The 18,163-nt window shown below is 46.1% G+C and overlaps 2 protein-coding genes across 3 annotated transcripts in view; one reads left to right on the top strand and one right to left on the bottom strand.

Annotated features, from left to right (window-relative positions):
- Window positions 1-1,343: 1,343 nt before the first annotated feature.
- On the bottom strand, window positions 1,344-10,091 carry LOC311584159 (uncharacterized protein; the record flags this gene model as incomplete). Its single annotated transcript, XM_084758278.1, has 4 exons — window positions 1,344-1,546; window positions 5,885-6,940; window positions 8,192-8,269; window positions 9,976-10,091. 3 exons carry the CDS (start codon window positions 10,089-10,091, stop codon window positions 6,043-6,045), a joined length of 1,092 nt encoding a protein of 363 aa, XP_084614404.1. The 3' UTR covers window positions 1,344-1,546; window positions 5,885-6,042.
- KLHL2 (kelch like family member 2) overlaps window positions 6,499-18,163 on the top strand; it is a 116,082-nt gene continuing 104,417 nt past the window's right edge. For both annotated transcript variants that reach the window (XM_084757973.1, XM_084757972.1), the window contains exon 1: window positions 6,499-6,706. In XM_084757973.1, the coding sequence (XP_084614099.1) occupies window positions 6,681-6,706 (26 nt within the window). In that variant the 5' untranslated portion in view covers window positions 6,499-6,680. The remainder of the gene's footprint in view (window positions 6,707-18,163) is intronic.

The following is an 18,163-nucleotide window of genomic DNA, read 5'->3' as shown; positions in this document are numbered from 1 at the left end:
ATCAAGTCTCTTCTTGGTAGCCTGCTATCCTTCCTCTGAGTGTCTAGTTGGTTTTTAACAAAGACTTCAAAATGGCAGCTCAGGTTGAGTCTTAGTTCAGTGTAGAATGGCTGTCATACACATACAGCTTGGGGTCAAGCCTTCTTCTGGCTGGACTATTACCAAAATCCTAACAAGAAAATCCTAACAAGAAAACTGGAGAAATAGAGGTGTTCCAGGGCTTGACTAACAACTTACCTCCTGTGTCCAGCACACTTCTCCAGTCCATCAGAACCAAACTAAGAACTAAAGATTCCTTGGCAACGCATCCTTATGTACAGAAAGAATTCTAAGATTTGGGCTGAACTCTGTGGAAACCCAAGACGTATCTTTTTTTTACCTTACCATATGAACAATTTGAACAAACAATGGAAACTTCAGCAGGTTCACTCTCAAAAGGTTTGTGGTTCAAAAAGAATGTTTCACCTCCTAAATTCAACATGGCTTCTTAGCAAGCTAAGAAAAGCATCCTTTTTATAATGATGCAAGTAAAATAACTATTAATGAAAACAACATTTTAACTCCACAATCTTTATCTATAATGTGATTTAAATAATATAGGAGTCATTGAAATGCATCCTGGAGTAAGCAGAACAGAAAATTGAGTTTAATGTAGCTACAGGGATGCCAATATGGGGCTGGGATGTGGCTCGGTTGGTAGACTGCTTGCCTAGGAAGTACAAAAGCCTGGGTTCAGCCAGCAGTGCAAACTGAGTGTGGTGGTACACACCTGTAATCCTAGTAATTGGGAGGCAGAAGTAATAGAATCAGAAATTCAACATCTTTTTAGGCTATACAACAAATTTGAGGCCAATCCAGGCTAGAAATCTTGTCTCAATGTATCAGTATACCAATTTGTGTGTGTGTATATGTGTGTGTGTGTGTGTGTGTGTGTGTGTGTGTGTGTGTGTGTGTGTGTATGACCCTTAATCATTCTGTTGACTGATACCACATCATTGCAAATTTTTCCTGGAATAGGAGAACACACGTGGTCTGCAGACAGTGAGGACTAGAGGTAAGAAATGTCTTGTCTTAATGCTAATAGGAAAAAGGAAAGGAAAGAACACATTCCACCGAGAGGGGCAAGCAGAAGCTGTGGGTGGGCGTGCTTGTATGCATGCATACATATGTGTAATCTGAGATGAATGGCAAATTAATGATGTATCTCAGAATTTATCAAGAATTATGTCTTGCTTTCTCTTTCATTTTTCACTGCTGACCAGGTAGAAAGATGTTTAGTTCTAGATAATTCTATAATGAGGCATTACATCACCAGACTGTATAAATAGATACTATATAGCTATATACAATTAAAAATAGATTAAGCCAATTTCTTTTCTTAAAAAGGCACCGAAAATGCTTACCTGATATACATTAGTGTGAAACCTATTTTGGGCTACTTCCTGGACCAATTAAGCTTCACAGCAAACAATTTTCTTTCATTTCTCCGGGAACTTTAGATAGAGGCTAATGGGCAGGTGTGTCATGCTGGAGGTGCAGCTGGTATCTTCAAGGCATAAAAACAAGGAAACAAGCACTTGTAGAGTAAACTGAATGCACAGGCACAAACGATACATTTTTGAAAGATTTATTTACATATGTGTATATATATCCACATATATGGATATATATACACACACACAAATGTCTGAGTGCTCTATCTGCATGTATACTTGCATACCAGAAGAGGGCATCAGATCCCAATAAAATGGTTATGAGCCACCATGTGGTGGCTGGGAATTGAACTCAGGACCTCTGAAAGAATAGCCAGTGCTCTTAACCACTGACCCATCTCTCCAGCCCCAAAAGACATTTAAAAATTTTTTTTTTTTTTTTTTTAGATAGGGTTTCTCTGTATAGCCTTAGCTGCCCTGGACTCACTTTGTAGACCAGGCTGGCTTTGAACTCCTGCCTCTGCCTCCCTGAGCACTGGGATTAAAGGCATGCACCACTACACCTGACTCCAAAAGACATCTGTTGCTCATCAGTGTTTTTCTATTAGTCTGGAGCAGAAAAGTCGCATTACCCCATCTGACAGGGTGGTAAGCTGTATGGTAAATACTTTCATGTATTGTCAGATCTGCCTGCTAAACAACGAAGTCTCATGAGACTATTTTGAAATGCCTCATAAGGTTCTCTGTGCGGTAAACCACCAATGTGTATGTATCCAAGCAAAAGACTTGGAGTTTAAACTTAGTGCACCTAGGCATGGCTGCACACACCTTCAATTCCAGGCAGCTCTTAGAAAGATAAAGGCAGGCAGAACTGAGTATAAAGCCAGGATGCTCTACAAATGGAGTTCCAGGCCATCCAGAGCTACTTAGCAAGACTCTGTCTGAAAAAGAAAAGAAAAGAAAAAAATAGTGTAGCAATTTAAGTAATGCACTTTAGGCTAACCATACGATAGAAACTAAGGCTTTTGAAAAGATTTCCCCTTTCTTTTGAATCAATTTGCTTTATTTTAGGGAAGGGTCTTTTTATGTTGCTCAAGCTGTCCTTGAACTCCAGGCCACAAGTGATCCTTCAGCTTCTGCCTGCTGCCTGGTGGGCCTGTGCCAGCACACCCTGCTCATCTATATAGCTCTTAAAGACAGAGTCTCACATAGCCTTGACCTCAAAATACAGCTGAGGATAACCTTGAACTCATGATCGCCCCACCTCTACCTACATAGTGCCTTAATTATTGGTGTGTGTTACCATGCTCCACTGTATGAGGTGTTGGGGACCAAAGCCAGGGCTTCCTACCTTTTAGGAAAGCATTCTACCATCTGAAATACACCCCCAGGCCCCAGCATATCTATTTTTGAGTGAGTGATTTTTTTTTCCTACTTTCCATCTTTCTAGTGGAGGGGATTTCCAATACAAGATCCCTTTGAAGTTCTACAGAAACACTGAATCTTTTTGCCACAATGGCATTCTCAGGCTGGATATTCTTGCCGTGACACTAACATTCCTGCATGCCATGTCCTGTCATTAGCTCTACTGAAACTTTTGATTTTCCACCCATTTAAATATTTCTTGGCAGGGCTACTGCCAAGCACTTGCTCACCTGTGTGTTCTAGCTTCTTTGCAAGTGATCTTTTCTGGCGATGCCACATTAATTTTAGACTCTAATGCCTTAGGGACTGTTTTATTTTACAAGTATAACAAATGGATGCATTTTTGATAAGGTTTCATCTCTTTGCAAAGGGGGAAGGATTTGTAAGAAAAATCAGGGGTGTGGAAAAATGGCTCAGCCATTAAGAGTGCTTGCTGTTCTTATAGCAGTCTGCGGTTTTAATTCTTAGCACCCATATCGGGCTGGCTTACAAGTACCTGTAACACCAGCTCTAGGTAATCTAACCAATTTTTTTTTTACCTCTTTGGGCATTTGCATGCATATGTGAATACTCACACACAGACTCCCTTTCCGCCCTCAAATCTAAAGAATTAAAATAAGATCTTAAGAGAAAAAAAAATCAAAGGCTCACATACATGGTGACATATGCTTGTAATCTGTGTACCTGGAAAGCAGAGGCAGGAGTGTAAATATAAGTTTAAGGGCAGCCTGGACATATTAAAACAAACAAACAAACAAAAAACTCTCAAGGGCAAGGAGTGTAAATCAATGACGAATTGCTTGCCTAGCCTGCAGGAAGCCTTGGATCATCGTTCAATCCCTACATCTCCAACACCAGAAATCAATCAATCAATCAGTACTTCGGATTGTAATGATTTAACTTTTGGTTTCCATGCTCAATGGCCTATATCCATCTCCAGCATCATGTCCCCCTCCCCCTAAAAGATAAGTTAAAATCTCAAGCAGAGCAAAGGTCAAACAGCCGTGTGTCTAAATCAATTCTATGTCAAGGGTGAAAGGGAACCAGAATTCTTTGGTGGCCTTGAGTAGCTTTCCCAGAAAGATGGGCGGTTGGAGGCAGTTTTAACAATTCCCCTGCCACCTTCCCTATCCCTGGCTTGGTGTTCGTCCTATCAAACATTTTTATATACCTGCTCTTGTGAATGGGAAGACAGGGTCAAGCGCGGTGGCTGCCTCTGAGCAAAGACTAATTCTGTGAAGTTTCTTGGCCCACTTGAAAGATGAAAATGGAGTCAGCCCTTGGGAGGCAGAGGCAGGCAGATGGGGAACTCAGTGTGAGTTGGAGGCCTGATGGGTCTACATTAGTGAGTTCCAGGACAGCCAGAGCTATGTAGTGAGATGCTGTCTCAACAAAACAAAACAAGAGGAAACCTGCTATGGATGTGAGGCCAAGCTGGCTTTATGACTGAAAACCAAGGGTTCTGACAGTCTTTTCAGAAAACAACAAAGGCTCGGTGTGACTTATTAACATCTTTAAATTGTTTCCAGGTCTTTAAGTGAGACCCTTGGTTAGCTTCCTCTGATGCAGATACCAGTGCTTTTCTTCCTGTCTGGAGAAAAAGGAAGCTAGTTGGTACCACCACTAGCAATCTAGACTTTCAGATTTATGCTGAACCTTAAGTAGGATTGGACTTTAAAAAAAAAAAAAAGCATTCCTTCCAGGTTCACTCCCAAAACCTACAAGTGGTACTGAAAAAAGGGTTAGACATTTAAAATATTAGCAGAAAATTGTGGTGGACAAAGCTGAAGCAGAGAAAGGCATAAAGGGGGCTATCATTCAAGGTTTATGCTTAGCTGATTGGCACATTCTGTAAGAAAAAACATGTTTTTCCTTTTCAGTGCTGGGGTTGAACCCGGAGCTTTGTATAAGCTAGTCACTACCACTGAACTACAGCGCCCTATTTAATTTAATTTAACTTATTATGAGACAGAGTCTCCCTTAGGCTACTCAGGCAGAGTTTGGAACTTACTCTATAACCAGGTTTACACCCACCACTTCATTCAATTTGTACTATACTAAGTAGGACGTTTTTCTCTGGTTCAGACATCGGCTCTAATACCAAGGAAATAAGCCATCGTGTAGGCCCTATAGATGGTAAATTGATAACAGCTCCAAGGATGCAGAGACATTAGCTCACGGCAAGGCATATTTTATTTTACTAAAACAGGCCACTAGCGAGCATCCTTTCTTGGCCTCCAGAGTGCTGGGATCACAGGCACACACCACCACTTTGGGCATCACCTTAGTTTATTTCTGTAGTTACTGGTAGTGCTCCCCCAGGCAAGCACTGTGTCCCTGAGATGCACCCCAGCCCTCATTTTACTTTCTTAATGTTGGGGTGTCCAAGGTGTCATTTCTTGGTCTTCTTTTCTGTAGCCAGATTACACAGCTGATTTCAACTAGTCCTGTGACTGCACATACCATCTATGTGGGACAACCTCAAACTTTAAGTTCACTCCGGACGGAAGCTACCCTTTTTTTTTTTTAAACACGTAATCCATCAGCAATTCCTACTAAGTGCCACTTCTTTCAATCACTTGCGCGCACCCTTCCCTCCCCAAGCGGAGGGTATCGCTCACACAACTAACAGCAATCATTTGGTCTTGAATGGTCTCGCTCTGCCTCAGCTGCTGTAGTCTCAGACCTCAGCGGGCGCCAGCACCCTCTGGAGGACTCCTTCAAGTAGGGAATCCTGGCTTCCCTTCAGAGGGTGCTGAGACAGTGAGTTTGGAGTAGAACAGGAGAATCCCTATCTCTTAAGTTCCCAAGTGCTCCTTTCTCTAGCAGGCATTGGTGGAGAATCCCCAACCTTCTTGCCTTTCCTCAACGTGACAGTCATCTTGCTGACTGGGATCGTCACTGTTTTTGCCCTAGTCCTGGGCATTCATCCCTTGCGTTACTCAAGGTTCACGTTGATCCATTTTTGTTTAACTGCTAACTCAAGAGGCCTTTCCTGATCACTCCTCATCACGCCCTGTCCTCACCGTAATTTATTCGTCTTCACAGTACATTGTTTCTCTTATCACGTCCAAATGGGCAGCTTGCTAAGCCCAGTGACCCACGTTTGCTCGGTCACGTCCCCAAGCTCCGCCTAGCAGAGCGAGATCCATAGCTTCGGACTTGGGATACTGGCCAGGCCGATTCATTTCTTCTTGCCTCGGTTTCCCCCTTTGGAAAGGCAGCGCTTGGCCTGCCCGTGGGAAGGTACTCGGACGCAAAGAGAAGGATGTCTGTGAATCAGAGCAAGCCGTGCACAGGCGAGCGTCCAACCACGAGAGCCCTCCCAGCCGCTTAAACCGCCTAGCCTCCAGCCTCGGTCCCGGGTCCCGCCGCGCGCCCTCCCGCCCGCCTGCCGCCTCCTCCTCCAGACGCCGCGGAGGAAGGGGCGGCGCCGAGGGAGGGGTCCCTCCGCCGCGGGAGGCCGCAGCGCCCGCCCGTCACGGCGTCGGCGCCGGCCGGGAGAACCCGGAAGTGGCCGAGCCGCGCGCCCGCCCGCTTGCTCGCTCGCTCGCTTGCTCGCTTGCCTCGCCGCCGCCGTCGCCGCCACCCGGCACTCGGGGGAGCGCGGGAGCCGCGCCGGGCACAGGAGCGCGCGGGGCCGACGGGCCATGGCCGCGGGGGCCGCCGCCGCAGGTGGTGGCGGCGCGCGGTGAGGAGCGCTGCGCCCCCTCGGGGCGGATGGAACGCGGCTGGGCGGGCGGACAGTGCCGGCGTCCGCGGCTGGAATGGTGCTGGCGGCGGCGGTCGGTGCCTGCGTTCTGAAGCCCGCGAGGAGCCACAATGGAGACGCCGCCGCTGCCTCCCGCGTGAGTGAGCGGGCGCCCCCGGGCGCGCGGCGGAGGGCTCTGTGCGGGCTGCGGAGGGCGCGCGGGCGCTGCGGAGGACACGCCGCGATCGCGGGGGGCGGCGGGAGGCGCGGGGCGTGACGGGGCGCGGCGTCCGCAGTCCGGAGGGCGACCCGGGGACCGGACTCTGCCTGACCAGGCGGGCGCGGCAATGGGCTTCTCAGTCCTGGGGCGAATTGAACCTTCCGGATGGGGCTGTGCGTGGGGCATGGCGAGGTGTGAGTGTGGGGGTGGTGGTGGTGGGCGACTACGATTGCCCTGTGGGTATCCCCCCCGCCCCGAAATGCATGGGTTGCTGCTGCCCATCTCGCCCACCCCTTTCTAGTAGGAAGCCGGAGGATGCATAGGAAACTGGAAAGTACCAGACGCCTGAAGTCCAAAATGAATGCTATGTGAGGTTGCTTGCTTCTCGGAATTTCTAATAAAATTAATATCCAAGGAGCTTTTACATCACTCCAAATGAGCTGCGGCCGTTTTAGGGCATGTGATCTCTTACCTGGCACTGCAGAAAATCTTTTATCCAGAAATCAGAGCATCTCCAGTTCCCTTGGTACCCGGGGCACGTTGGTAGTGTTACAGACCTGTTAGGCACAGGTGTCTTTTTTTCCTTGGTGCTCAAGTGCATTCAAGATCACCTGCAGCAAAATTACTTTCTAGAAATAAGAACTGGAAAAAAAAAATCATGTAGAAGATGTTATTCGTACAAGGTTTTTGTTAAAAAAAAAAACCTTTATAAAAGCAGACTGTAAATCTTCAGGAGTTTAAACATTTTGTGGTTTGTTTTGTTTCGTTTTCTCCTCTGTTCATCAGTTTAACCTTTATGAAGGAGCAGAGAGCCCTGACTGACTTTTCAGCCCGCTGACAAACCTCACTCTATAAAGAGGTGTACCTTTTTTCATTCGATCTGATTCATGGAACCTCACCGGTTTTCAGTGAGATTTGCCTAGCTCCACTCCATCACAGTTGTTCCTCACCAGCCTCTTATGTCTATTTGGCAGAATTCCAGCTAAAATAAAGATATTTGGTTTTGGCTGAACGTTTTTTTTTTTTCTTTTGAGTCCTTTGATGAGATCGAATGAGATGATAGAGCTACAGTTTCTGTATGTGCATCACAGGATTTTGAGTTTGAGTGAAACAGGTTGTGGGGCTCTGAAGATTGGGAGGCAGAGTCTTGCCTGGTCCCTTCTGTGCCGCGGATACAGAGAGCAAGGGATCAGATGCTGCAGCCCTAGATGGCTTTGAGGCTCTGTGATCTGTCAGGCCTCCCCAACAGGTTGGGAAATGCCTCCTGACCCCCCACTCCATGCATGTTGGTTGAATGCTTCAACAGCTTCACCACGTTGAGGTTTCCAGCCAGGCTCAGAAGTCACGGATGGCAGGATAAGCTCTCTCTGCATATAGACAGCTCACTGCATGTGATGTAGGATGTGTAGGTAAGTTCCTTACCATGAACTTGCCCCTGTTGCTGCTTTCCTTTTTCTGTCGATTAAATGCAGTTCTTTCTCATCTTTGGAGCAGAGTGAGCTGAAGGAGAGAACAAGAGGATCTTAGGATGGAGATTAAAAAAAATGTGTGTGTGAGTGGAAAAACAGGCCCTAGAGGGAGAAGAGGCTTATAAAATGACTTAAATTGAAATAAATAAATACATATCAAACCCTGTTCTTTGATATTGATACTTCACGTGTAGTTCTGGACCTAGAAAGAGGCTTGAGGTAGAGGAGAAAACCAGCAGTGGTGAGGTGGAGGAAAGAATTGTAGAAACATCTTTCAGTCATTGGAACTAAAGCTGTTGAGAGAGTTCTTTGTTGTTTACATCCACTTTATTAAAAAATGCGTATGGATTTTATGTTTATTAGACAGACCCAGAGTCAACCCCTTCCTAGAACTTGTTCCCTTGCTACATAGATTTCTGTAGATTAGAAACAGATTTTTGGCTTCCTACCCTTGGGGCTTCTTTGCCTGTGTTCCCTTTAACTCCCCTTCACCTTGGAGCTTGCCGTGTGATGTAAAGGCGAGGCCTTTGGGACAGGCTTTGCTGGGCTTCCCAGCTAGAGCTGGGTGAGGAGCAGTCACTGCGAGTACTCAGCTCTTTATAAACCCCGAGTGTTAGCCTGAGCTTCAAGGCAAAGAAGGATGTTTGACCTAGACTTAAAGGGCCTTAGATAATGTGGCTGGAAGCAGGGACTCAGAATTTCTCCTTGTGTGTCTGTTTAGTAATTCATCCAATGGGCAACTTCTTGAATGCCTGTCTCTGCCTGGCACTTTTCATGGTGCCTGTCTAGGCTTCTGTTTTAAGAGCTAAATCTCATTGTCTTCTGGTGCCACCCTTCTCCCCTTACTGTGTCTTGGAGGGGTGGCAGGCATCTCTGCCTAGATTCTTTTGTTTGTTTGGTTGGTTGGTTGGTTTTGGTTTTTGGTTTTTGGAGACAGGGTTTCTCTGTGTAGCCTTGACTATCCTGGACTCGCTTTGTAGACCAGGCTGGCCTTGAACTCACAGCGGTCCTCCTGCCTCTGCCTCCCGAGTGCTGGGATTAAAGGCGTGCGCCACCACTGCCTGGCTCTGCCTAGATTCTCATTCTGTCATTTTCATCTCCTTTCTGCGTTTTCCACTCCTTTCTTCCAAGTTTTTCCTCATACTTTGAGAAATCTCATTGGTTGCTTCATATTTCATGTGTCTTTTTGCATTGTTGAATATATGTGGTATATAGGTTCTGTTTCATTTGGAAGTCTAGGAGATATTAAGAGACCAGAGGACATTTGTTTACTTCTGGCTGAATCTGAAAGATGTGCAACCAAACAATTAGGTGTCAATTAACGAGTCAGGGAATTTTGAGGTAGTAGACAGAGCTCTGCGGAAGGAAGGGAAAGCTGAACAGCAGCTGGCCATTGGTGCCTTGGCACTCAGGAGGTGGACGCAGTTGGATCTCTATGCGTTCGAGGCCACCCTGGTCTACAAAGCAAGTCCAGGACAGCCAAGGCTACACAGAGAAACCCCATCTCGAAAAACCAAAAAAGCAAGCAAGCAAGCAAGCAAGTAGGCTGAACAGCCTTGCTCTCTGGGTTACTTTTCATGTTTTAGCCTTTATGGTTATTTACATAAAAGAGTTTCCTAATTATTAAGCTCACCAAAGACTGTGAGGTTCAGACTGTATGAGTCGCTTTGACATCCCTTAGGGAACAGTTTTCTTAGCTCTCATTTTTTTCTTATTCCTTCTCCCAAGCCACCTTACTCCTCCTGGCCTTGCAGTCTTGATTTTTCTTCATTCAGCCGAGTAATCACGCCTCTGGTGCAGCCTTCTCTGTTTGCAGTGGGCGATTCTGCATCACTGGAGACGACGCTTGTCATCAGAGGTGTACTAGCACAGCCAGACTACTTGTTAGCCATATTCTAAGGGCTTTTAGGCCCCCAAAGATGGGCTGGATCAGAGCAGAGGTTTCAGGTCTTTCAATTTCCTTGACCTGTTTAAAGGAAGGCGTGAAGTCCAGAGTAGAGCTGCCAAGTGTCTTGATTTGCCAAATAGAAGTGTCTCTAGAAGAGTAATTAGCTTATCAAAGGATATTGTAATGCCTTTTTCAAACACAAGTCTTGAAGGGATGGTGCTTTAGTTGTGTAAATGTAACTTTGTGAAAACCTGTTTCATTGCTCTCATTTTGTTACAGAAACAAAGCGATTTGTTGAATGCTGAGGTTTGCAGTGCACTAGGTGCCTGCAGGACTAGGGCTCTTTCTAAGATCCAGGGGCTGTGAATTGCCAACCTTGCAGTTTATTGGCCCACTGTTTCCGTGTCTTTTTCATAAAGCTCGTTGGAGTACATTCTTGTTTTCATTTAATTAGTCTTTGATGCCTTCCTCCCCACCCCCTCTTTTTCCGAGATAGGGTTTCTCTGTGTAACCTTGGCTATGCTGAACTCACATTTGTAGACCAGGCTGGACTTGAACTCAGAGATCCACCTGCCTCTGCCTCCCGTGCTGGGATTATAAGCATGTGCTACCTACCATACCTTACCATAGCTATCATTTTCTTAAGTATGTTTTGTTAAATTTTTATTTTGTGTGCCGTGTGTGTGTGTGTGTGTGTGTGTGTGTGTGTGTGTGCGTGCGCGCGCTCGTGCGATCTTTCATCCACATGTCATTGTGCACTTGTGGAAGTCAGAGACAACTTTCCGGAGTTGGTACTCTCCTTTCACAATGTGGGCCCCAGGGATTGATCTCAAGCAAATGCTTTTGCTTGCTGGACTATTTCAGTGGCTCCCCTCGGGGTTTTTATGTTTTTGTTTCTGAGACAGAGTTTCTCTGTGTAGCCTTGTCTGTCCTGAACTCACTCTGTAGACCAGCCTGGGCCTCGAACCTATAGAGATCCATCCACCTGCCTCTGCTGGGATTAAAGGTGTGTGCCACCACGCCTGGCAGCTCAGGGATTTTGTTTGTTTGTTTGTTTTTAATTCACATTTATAGATTACCTACTGTGGCTAAATTTCGGGGATTTCTTAGAAAACAGAACAAAATCTTTTATCTCATGCTTGGAACTGATAGTAACCAAGCATATAATTGTTGGACATGACCGAGAATAGAGAGGGGCAGAGTGATACGTATGATTGGATATGATAGAGAATAGTGTGTGTCAGTGTGATATATAGGACACGGACACACACACACACACACACACACACACACACACACACACGTCATTCAGATAACCTCGGGTATGTCTTTGAGAAGAAATGAACAGAGCCAAAGGGAGGACTCACGTTGAAGGTGCAGGGGAGGGCAAGCAAGCACAAAGGCATCCGCGCGCGCGCACGCGCGGTGTTTCTACTGAGGTAACACTGTCCCAGCCAGTGTCGTGGCGGCATGCTGTCCACAGCACCTTCCTACGGTTTGGATTGCTGACATCTGCTCACATATTCTGACTGGTGCCTTTCACAGATTCTGTCTTGAGCAACAGCCTTTGCTTTTTGTATGCCACCACTTGTTTGGGCCTCCTCCTTTAATTTTTCAGTTGCTGAATGTGATTTACATAATTTCGTAGTCACTTAATCTTCTCAACCATCTTACCTTTGTAGGTCTCTCATTATTATCTTTTTGGCTGAGGAAATGCAAGTTAAATTGCTTTTCCCAAGCTCATACATATTTGAAAAACTAGTATTCCAATCTGTGTTGATCACCTTGCTTTTTTCGAGACAGGATGTTGCCCGTGTATACCAGACTGGCTTAGATCTCTGATCCTCTTGCCTCAGCTTCCTTAGTGCTGGCATTGTGGGAATGCACCACAAAGCCTTGCTTGCTCTCAGGCAGTGCTTGTTCCTCTCGGAAGTGGGTCTTGGCCACTTCTTCTTAATCTACAATTCATCGCATCTGTTCCCATCTGTATCGTTTTGTTTGTTATGTTTTGAGACAGGGTGTCTCAGTCTGTAGCCCTGATTGGCTCCAATCTCACAGTTGTAGCCCAGGTTGGCGTTTGGCATGCAGGAATCCTTTCGCCTCAGGCTCTGGAGCCCTGGGACATCTGTGTCTTAAGACAGCACTTAACATCTGTGCTTAAAGGTGCTAGACTCTTGGGCTTCTAAAGGAGCTTCTTTGCTTCAGTGTAAAACTTGGTGTTTCCAAGGATGACTTCATAACCTGTTCTCAGACTGGCTTCCCAAGTAGCTTTTCCATGTGGCAGTGAAAGAAACACCATCGAGTCCCTGCCACTGAGAACACCCACATAGTCTTTGATTCCTCCTCCTCCTCCTCCTCTTCCTCCTCCTCCTCCCCCTCCTCTGCACCTTGTCCACCTGCAGGAGCTGGGGAAGTTCAGATAGCGGTGTCCATAGAGTTCGTCTCTTAAAGCCTGAAACTTTTCTGTTATCTCCCCTTAAATTCTTCTGTCTTCGCTCTTGACCTTTTAGTCCATGTGCCATCTTAACCTTTCAGCGTCCTAGAGTCATGTAACATGCCTAATCAAAGCTGTGGCTCACTTAGGAAGCCATTGTTTTTTGACTTTTAAAATCCAGGGTCATTATGGGCCTTAGCCTCTGAAGCTAAAATCTCTGTTGTGTCCTACGCCAGGGGTCTCCAGCCTGCCCATTGCTCATGTTCCTGTCTCTGCTTAAGAGGATTTGGAGTTCTTGCAGGGTCCAGTTGAGCCCCACACCTCCTTCACAGTTTTATTATTTGTTTGTTTGTTTTGACCTCAGCCCCTGCTGGATCATTGTTAGCTTCCTAGTGTCTATGTGTGTCTATTGTCCATTGCCTTGGGCTGTTCCTTGGTGTCTGGCCTTGCCTTCCCTATTATACAGGACAGACACTGGAATGGGTGGGACACTGGAACAGGGTCTTGGTCTTCTGCTGTATTACAGGCATGCACTGGACATTTAGGCAACAGTCATATGTTTTGATTTACTAACGGCTGTGATCGTTTGTACATTTCTAGTAACATCAAGTTGTGTGTTGCAATTAACTTTGGAGGCCAAGAAAGTGAATAAAAGTGAATGGCCTCATTCAGTTTCGTTCCCAGCTTCAACATTTTTCTTCTTTATGTTTGCACTCCTATGGTATTTATTAGATCCACGAAACAAGTAGATGAAGGGGTAATTTCTTTCCGTGTTAATCCAGAGTCACTTAGTGTTCGGAGTACTGTTTGGTCTTCCACCTGATTCCTGTCTTTGAGTGGTCCTCTCCACCCAACCCCCACCCCAGAATTTTGCCCATCATCTGAACTGCCAGGTGAGGTTGCTGCTTTGAAGTGATGACCATCATAAAAAGAAAAGTAGCAAAATAAAAAAAAAAAAATTAAAAAAAAAACGTGAGCGATAAAAGACACAGAAATGTTTGAAATGGCTCATTACTCTCCTTTTCTCTGTTTTATCATCTCATGAACATCTTTCTGTGATCGTGCTCTGTTAATTGTTTATGAGATATTCTTTAAAAGATTGATCTTGCATAAGACATGCTCTTACCCCATCCCTTTCCTGGTAATAGTCACTGTCAGGGACAAAAAGTGCCTGATTGTGCTCTGTTTGTCATGTAGGTGGGAGGGAAAGAGAAGAGAGCTGGGCTGAACTCAAGTGCAGCTTTTTACAGCACCATTGTTCTAGGATCGGAGAGCAATTATGCCCCAGCTTCCATCAACCTCTCAGCCTCAGACATCCATCCCCTCCACCCCCCCCCCCCCCAGCACTTCCCCACATGGCTCCGTCCCTGGCTGAAGACACAGTCTCCCCTCTGCCCTCCAGTAGGCTCCGGGCTCCAGTTTTTAACTGCTATTCCTTAATCAAAACTGAGCATGTTTTCTAGATACTTCCTTTCTAGCTCTGGGGAACCAGAACTACACCGTTTAACAGTAAGAGAGCTACAGCCGCAGGAGCAACAGCAATACACGCACTCACACACATGCACGCACTCACACACAAATGAATTCAAAGGTATGACTGAGATCATGAGCTGTTATGCGACACACACAGGGTAGGAGCTTAGTCTAACAATTGTCTCATGCTCAGGTCTAAGGACCTATGTACTGAAGATAACAATCTCATCTTTCTGCTGGGATGCGCATCTCACTCAGAGCATCACACATCCTAAACAGCGACCTGCTACCCCTGCACTACATACTTGACCGGGTTCAAGCTCTGGGTACACGATGGCGTACATTCTCAATTTCTTCTAAAAAGCCATATTTATTTGCTGAATACTGTTACATACGTTTTTGTTCAATGGCACAACTAAAGGCCAGGTAAAGCTTAAATTCCATACACTTGAAGAAGTGCCTTTAGAGCACTGCAAAAAAACTTCAGTCATGCCGGGCGGTGGTGGCGCACGCCTTTAATCCCAGCACTTGGGAGGCAGAGGCAGGCGGATAGCTGTGAGTTCGAGGCCAGCCTGGTCTACAAAGTGAGTCTAGGACAGCCAAGGCTACACAGAGAGACCCTGTCTCGAAAAACAAAAACAAAAACAAACAAACAAACAAAAACCTTCAGTCACAACCCTCCCATAAACTAAGCATTGAATGAGGAACACCTATTGCTTTTCCAGTCTCTCAGTTGATGTGCCTATTATGGAGATACACCACTGGGGGGGAGGGGGGCGGGGCTCTGAGAGCATCTTGTTGGGAAGAAGTTTTAACTGCGGAGTGCTGTGATAAATATTTTGAAGACAGTCATTAGATTTCAGTCCGCATTTCCACTGCCTGGGACTGTTTTAAGTGGACCATTGGTAATAACTTGCCAAGCTTCTGAAAGTACGCTTGGCAGGGACGACAGTGGGAGCATAGGAGAAATATTATAAAGTCCCGGGAAACTTCAGAGCAGTACAGCACGGATGGTGACTTTCAAAACAACAGCTGCTGACGTGAACTTGGCAGAAATTTGTGAGTAATGGTGGGTGACTCATTGCAAGCTGGGAGTCTTGCAGCTTTTGAGGTGAACAGGCGGAGAGGGTGGTAGAGCAGAGACGGTGGCCACCCAGGGGCCAAGTATTTACATCCTAAATGTGACAGTGTCTTTGGTCCCCGGTGAAATTTTGCTGCCAGGTCATTCCCCGTGACTTGTATCATCAGGAAACACTAACGTTATAAACAACCCAGATTTTCTAAAGCGCTTCTTCTCGATCATCCCAGATTGGCCTGGGGTGGGAGGGTAAGTGGGTGGGAGGGCGTATCACATCACCTGTTGTTGTTTTTACAAGTCACGCGGAGCTGCTTCACCCCAGAGACACCACCGTTCTGACATACCTAGTTCTGAAAGGGGCTTGCCTGCCCTTTTTCATATGAGGAGGGCTGGATTTGCATATTTTTGAGAAACTGATTGAATTTTTGTTTTTGTTTTCTATTTGTTTGTTTGAGAAAGGGTTTCTCTGTTTACACAGAGCTCTGGCTGTCCTGGGCTCTCTTTGTAGCCAGGCTGGCCTCCAACTCACAGAGATCCACCTGCCTCTGCCTCCCAAGTTCTGGGAGAGTGCCATTACATAGAGCTCTGATTGGCTTTTTCTTCTTGGGGTGTGTGTGTGTGTGTGCGTGTTCATGTGGAGATCAGAGGTTGATTTGCAGGAGTTGGTTCTCTCCTCTCACCTTTAGGGTACTGGGAGTCAAACTCCGATCATCAGTATCAGCCTTGGTGGTCTTTACCAGCCGAGCCATCTCAATGCTCCTCCATCTTAGTTTTTGGAGACAGGGTCTCTATTGGGAACTGGGGCTTGCTGCTTCCATTCTGCAGGCGGGCTAGGCAGCAAGCTCCCGGAATTCTTTCCTCTCCTCCCCAGTGCTAGGATTACAGGTGTGTTTCCCTTTTAACCTTTAACCTGAGTGTGGTATATATGTGGATGTGCACGCTCAGGCACGAGCATGCATTCCTGTGCCAGTGGAGGATCCTGGGAGGGGAAAGGACCTATTTTATCTTATAGGTTACAGTTCATCCTTGAAGGAAGTCAGGGCAGGAACTTGAAGCCGAAGTCACAGAGGAATGCTGCTCGCAGGATGGTTCAGGCTCTCTCTGCTCAGTTTTTTGTTCTGTTCAGGCCCTAAGAGTCCAGGGGTGGTACCATATGCAGTGGATGAGATATGAGCAAAACAGCTCTCCCCCCACCCCCATCCCCAGTGGACACGCCCACAAGCCAGTCTCAAGGAAGCAACCCCTCAGCTGGGGTCTGGCTTCCTAGGTGACTTTAGTTCATGGCAAGTTGACAATAAACATTTAATCATACAAACCGTGTCACTCTCTCACTATTGAGGCAGGGTCACCAGCAAGTCCCAGTGATAGCCCTTTCTCAGATCCTCATGCTTGCACAAGTGCTTTTAACCTCTGAGCCATCTCTCCAGCCCTTTTCTGATATTACTATTCCCCATCCTTGGTAACGAACCCCCAAACCACTGTTCTGAATCAAATAACACGAAAGAGATTATCCGTCCTGTCTAAATTGTTGAAGTGCTTTCAAGCCTTTGCATGGTTTTGAAACCTTGACTATTTGGGAATTCTCAGGGTTAGAGTATTTTCTGGTGTCTGAGGATGCAGTTCTTATTATAAGGCAGGGTGGCAAGGCCATCTTGGTTACAAAGCCAGCTCAGGAGTCTGGAGGTCAAGCATTCAGGGAAGGCTCGAGGACCGTCTTCTATACAGCATAGCAAAGCTGTACACTGGAATTCAAACCCTCAGACATGACAGCTCGTACTGGACTGGCAGTGGTGACACGTACACCTTTAATCCCAGCAGAGGCAGGAGAATCTCTTGAGTGTGAGGCCAGCCTGGTCCACAGATCAAGTTCCAGGACAGCCAGGATTACATAGAGAAACCCTGTCTCAAAAAACAACAACAACAACAACAACAACAACAACAACAACAACAACAACAACTAAAACCAAAACAAAAAGCAAATAAAACAACACCCACCCACCTCCAAAAATAAAAGCAAAGAAATGGCAACTCTTTCAGATGTGTTTTTAATAACAATATGCAATTGGGTGGCCTGTTAGATAAGAACAGCTGTGGTTGTGGTGGGGCACGCCTTTAATCTCAGCCCTTGGGAGTGACAGGCAGGTAGATCTCCGTGAATTCAATGCCAGTTTGGTGTTACAAATCGAGCCCAGAACAGCCAGGGCTGTTACACAGAGAAACCTTGTCTCAAAAAAACCAACCAACCAAACAAACAAAAAAGGAATAGTTGTAGCAGAAAGAAAAATGAAGGGACTTTGAGCAAGTATCTCCTTTTGATATTTCCAAGAAAGCAGTGCCCAACTTCCCTGGAGACCACTGCTCTCTGTCCATAAGGGAAAGAAAGATGGGTACCTGGGCACACATGGTGTAGTCTCAAAGGTAGACTTTTACATACACCCCCCCACCCCCCGCAGTGATATGCTCCTAGCAGCTACAGTTGTCACCACTATAGTTTTAACATGGTGTGCCATGCCTGTTGCTGCATTCTGCTTATGAACGAGACACCATCTAACACAAAGCCACATAGGAAAGGAGGAATTATGGGAAGGATACAGCCTGTGCAGCAAGGGCTGTGTTTGTAAGTGGCTCTCGGTACAAAGAACACCTACGAAAGGAAAGCTAGTGTTATTTCTTCCTTATTCTTTTAAGTCTTTGAATCAACAAAAGGGAAGCTGAAAAATCATTTTATGTGGGCACCGCCCCTGTGTGCCTTTATCATGTGTGGCAGCCTTGGCGCTCCTTCTGTAAAGCCGGGAGTTTCTTCTCTGAGCTCGTTCATGCGAGACAGGGGCCTTGCAAGGTTGTCCAGGGTAGCCTTGGATTTGTGACCCACGTCAGCTTCGAGAATGCTGGGATGACAAGTCTATCCTCCCACACCCATTCTAAAATCCTAATTTTAAAAGATATACTTAGTCATTTTATGGGTGTTTTTGCCTCCACGTATGTGTGTGTACCAAGGGCATTCCTGGTGCCTGCGGAGGCCTGAAGAGTTGCATCTCCTGAAATTGGAGTG

This window comes from Acomys minous, assembly GCF_964271855.1.
Source record: "Acomys minous genome assembly, chromosome: 15".
Taxonomy (NCBI): domain Eukaryota; kingdom Metazoa; phylum Chordata; class Mammalia; order Rodentia; family Muridae; genus Acomys; species Acomys minous.
The sequence above is the reverse complement of the archived record's forward strand: the minus strand, read 5'-3'. Positions and strand labels throughout refer to the sequence as shown.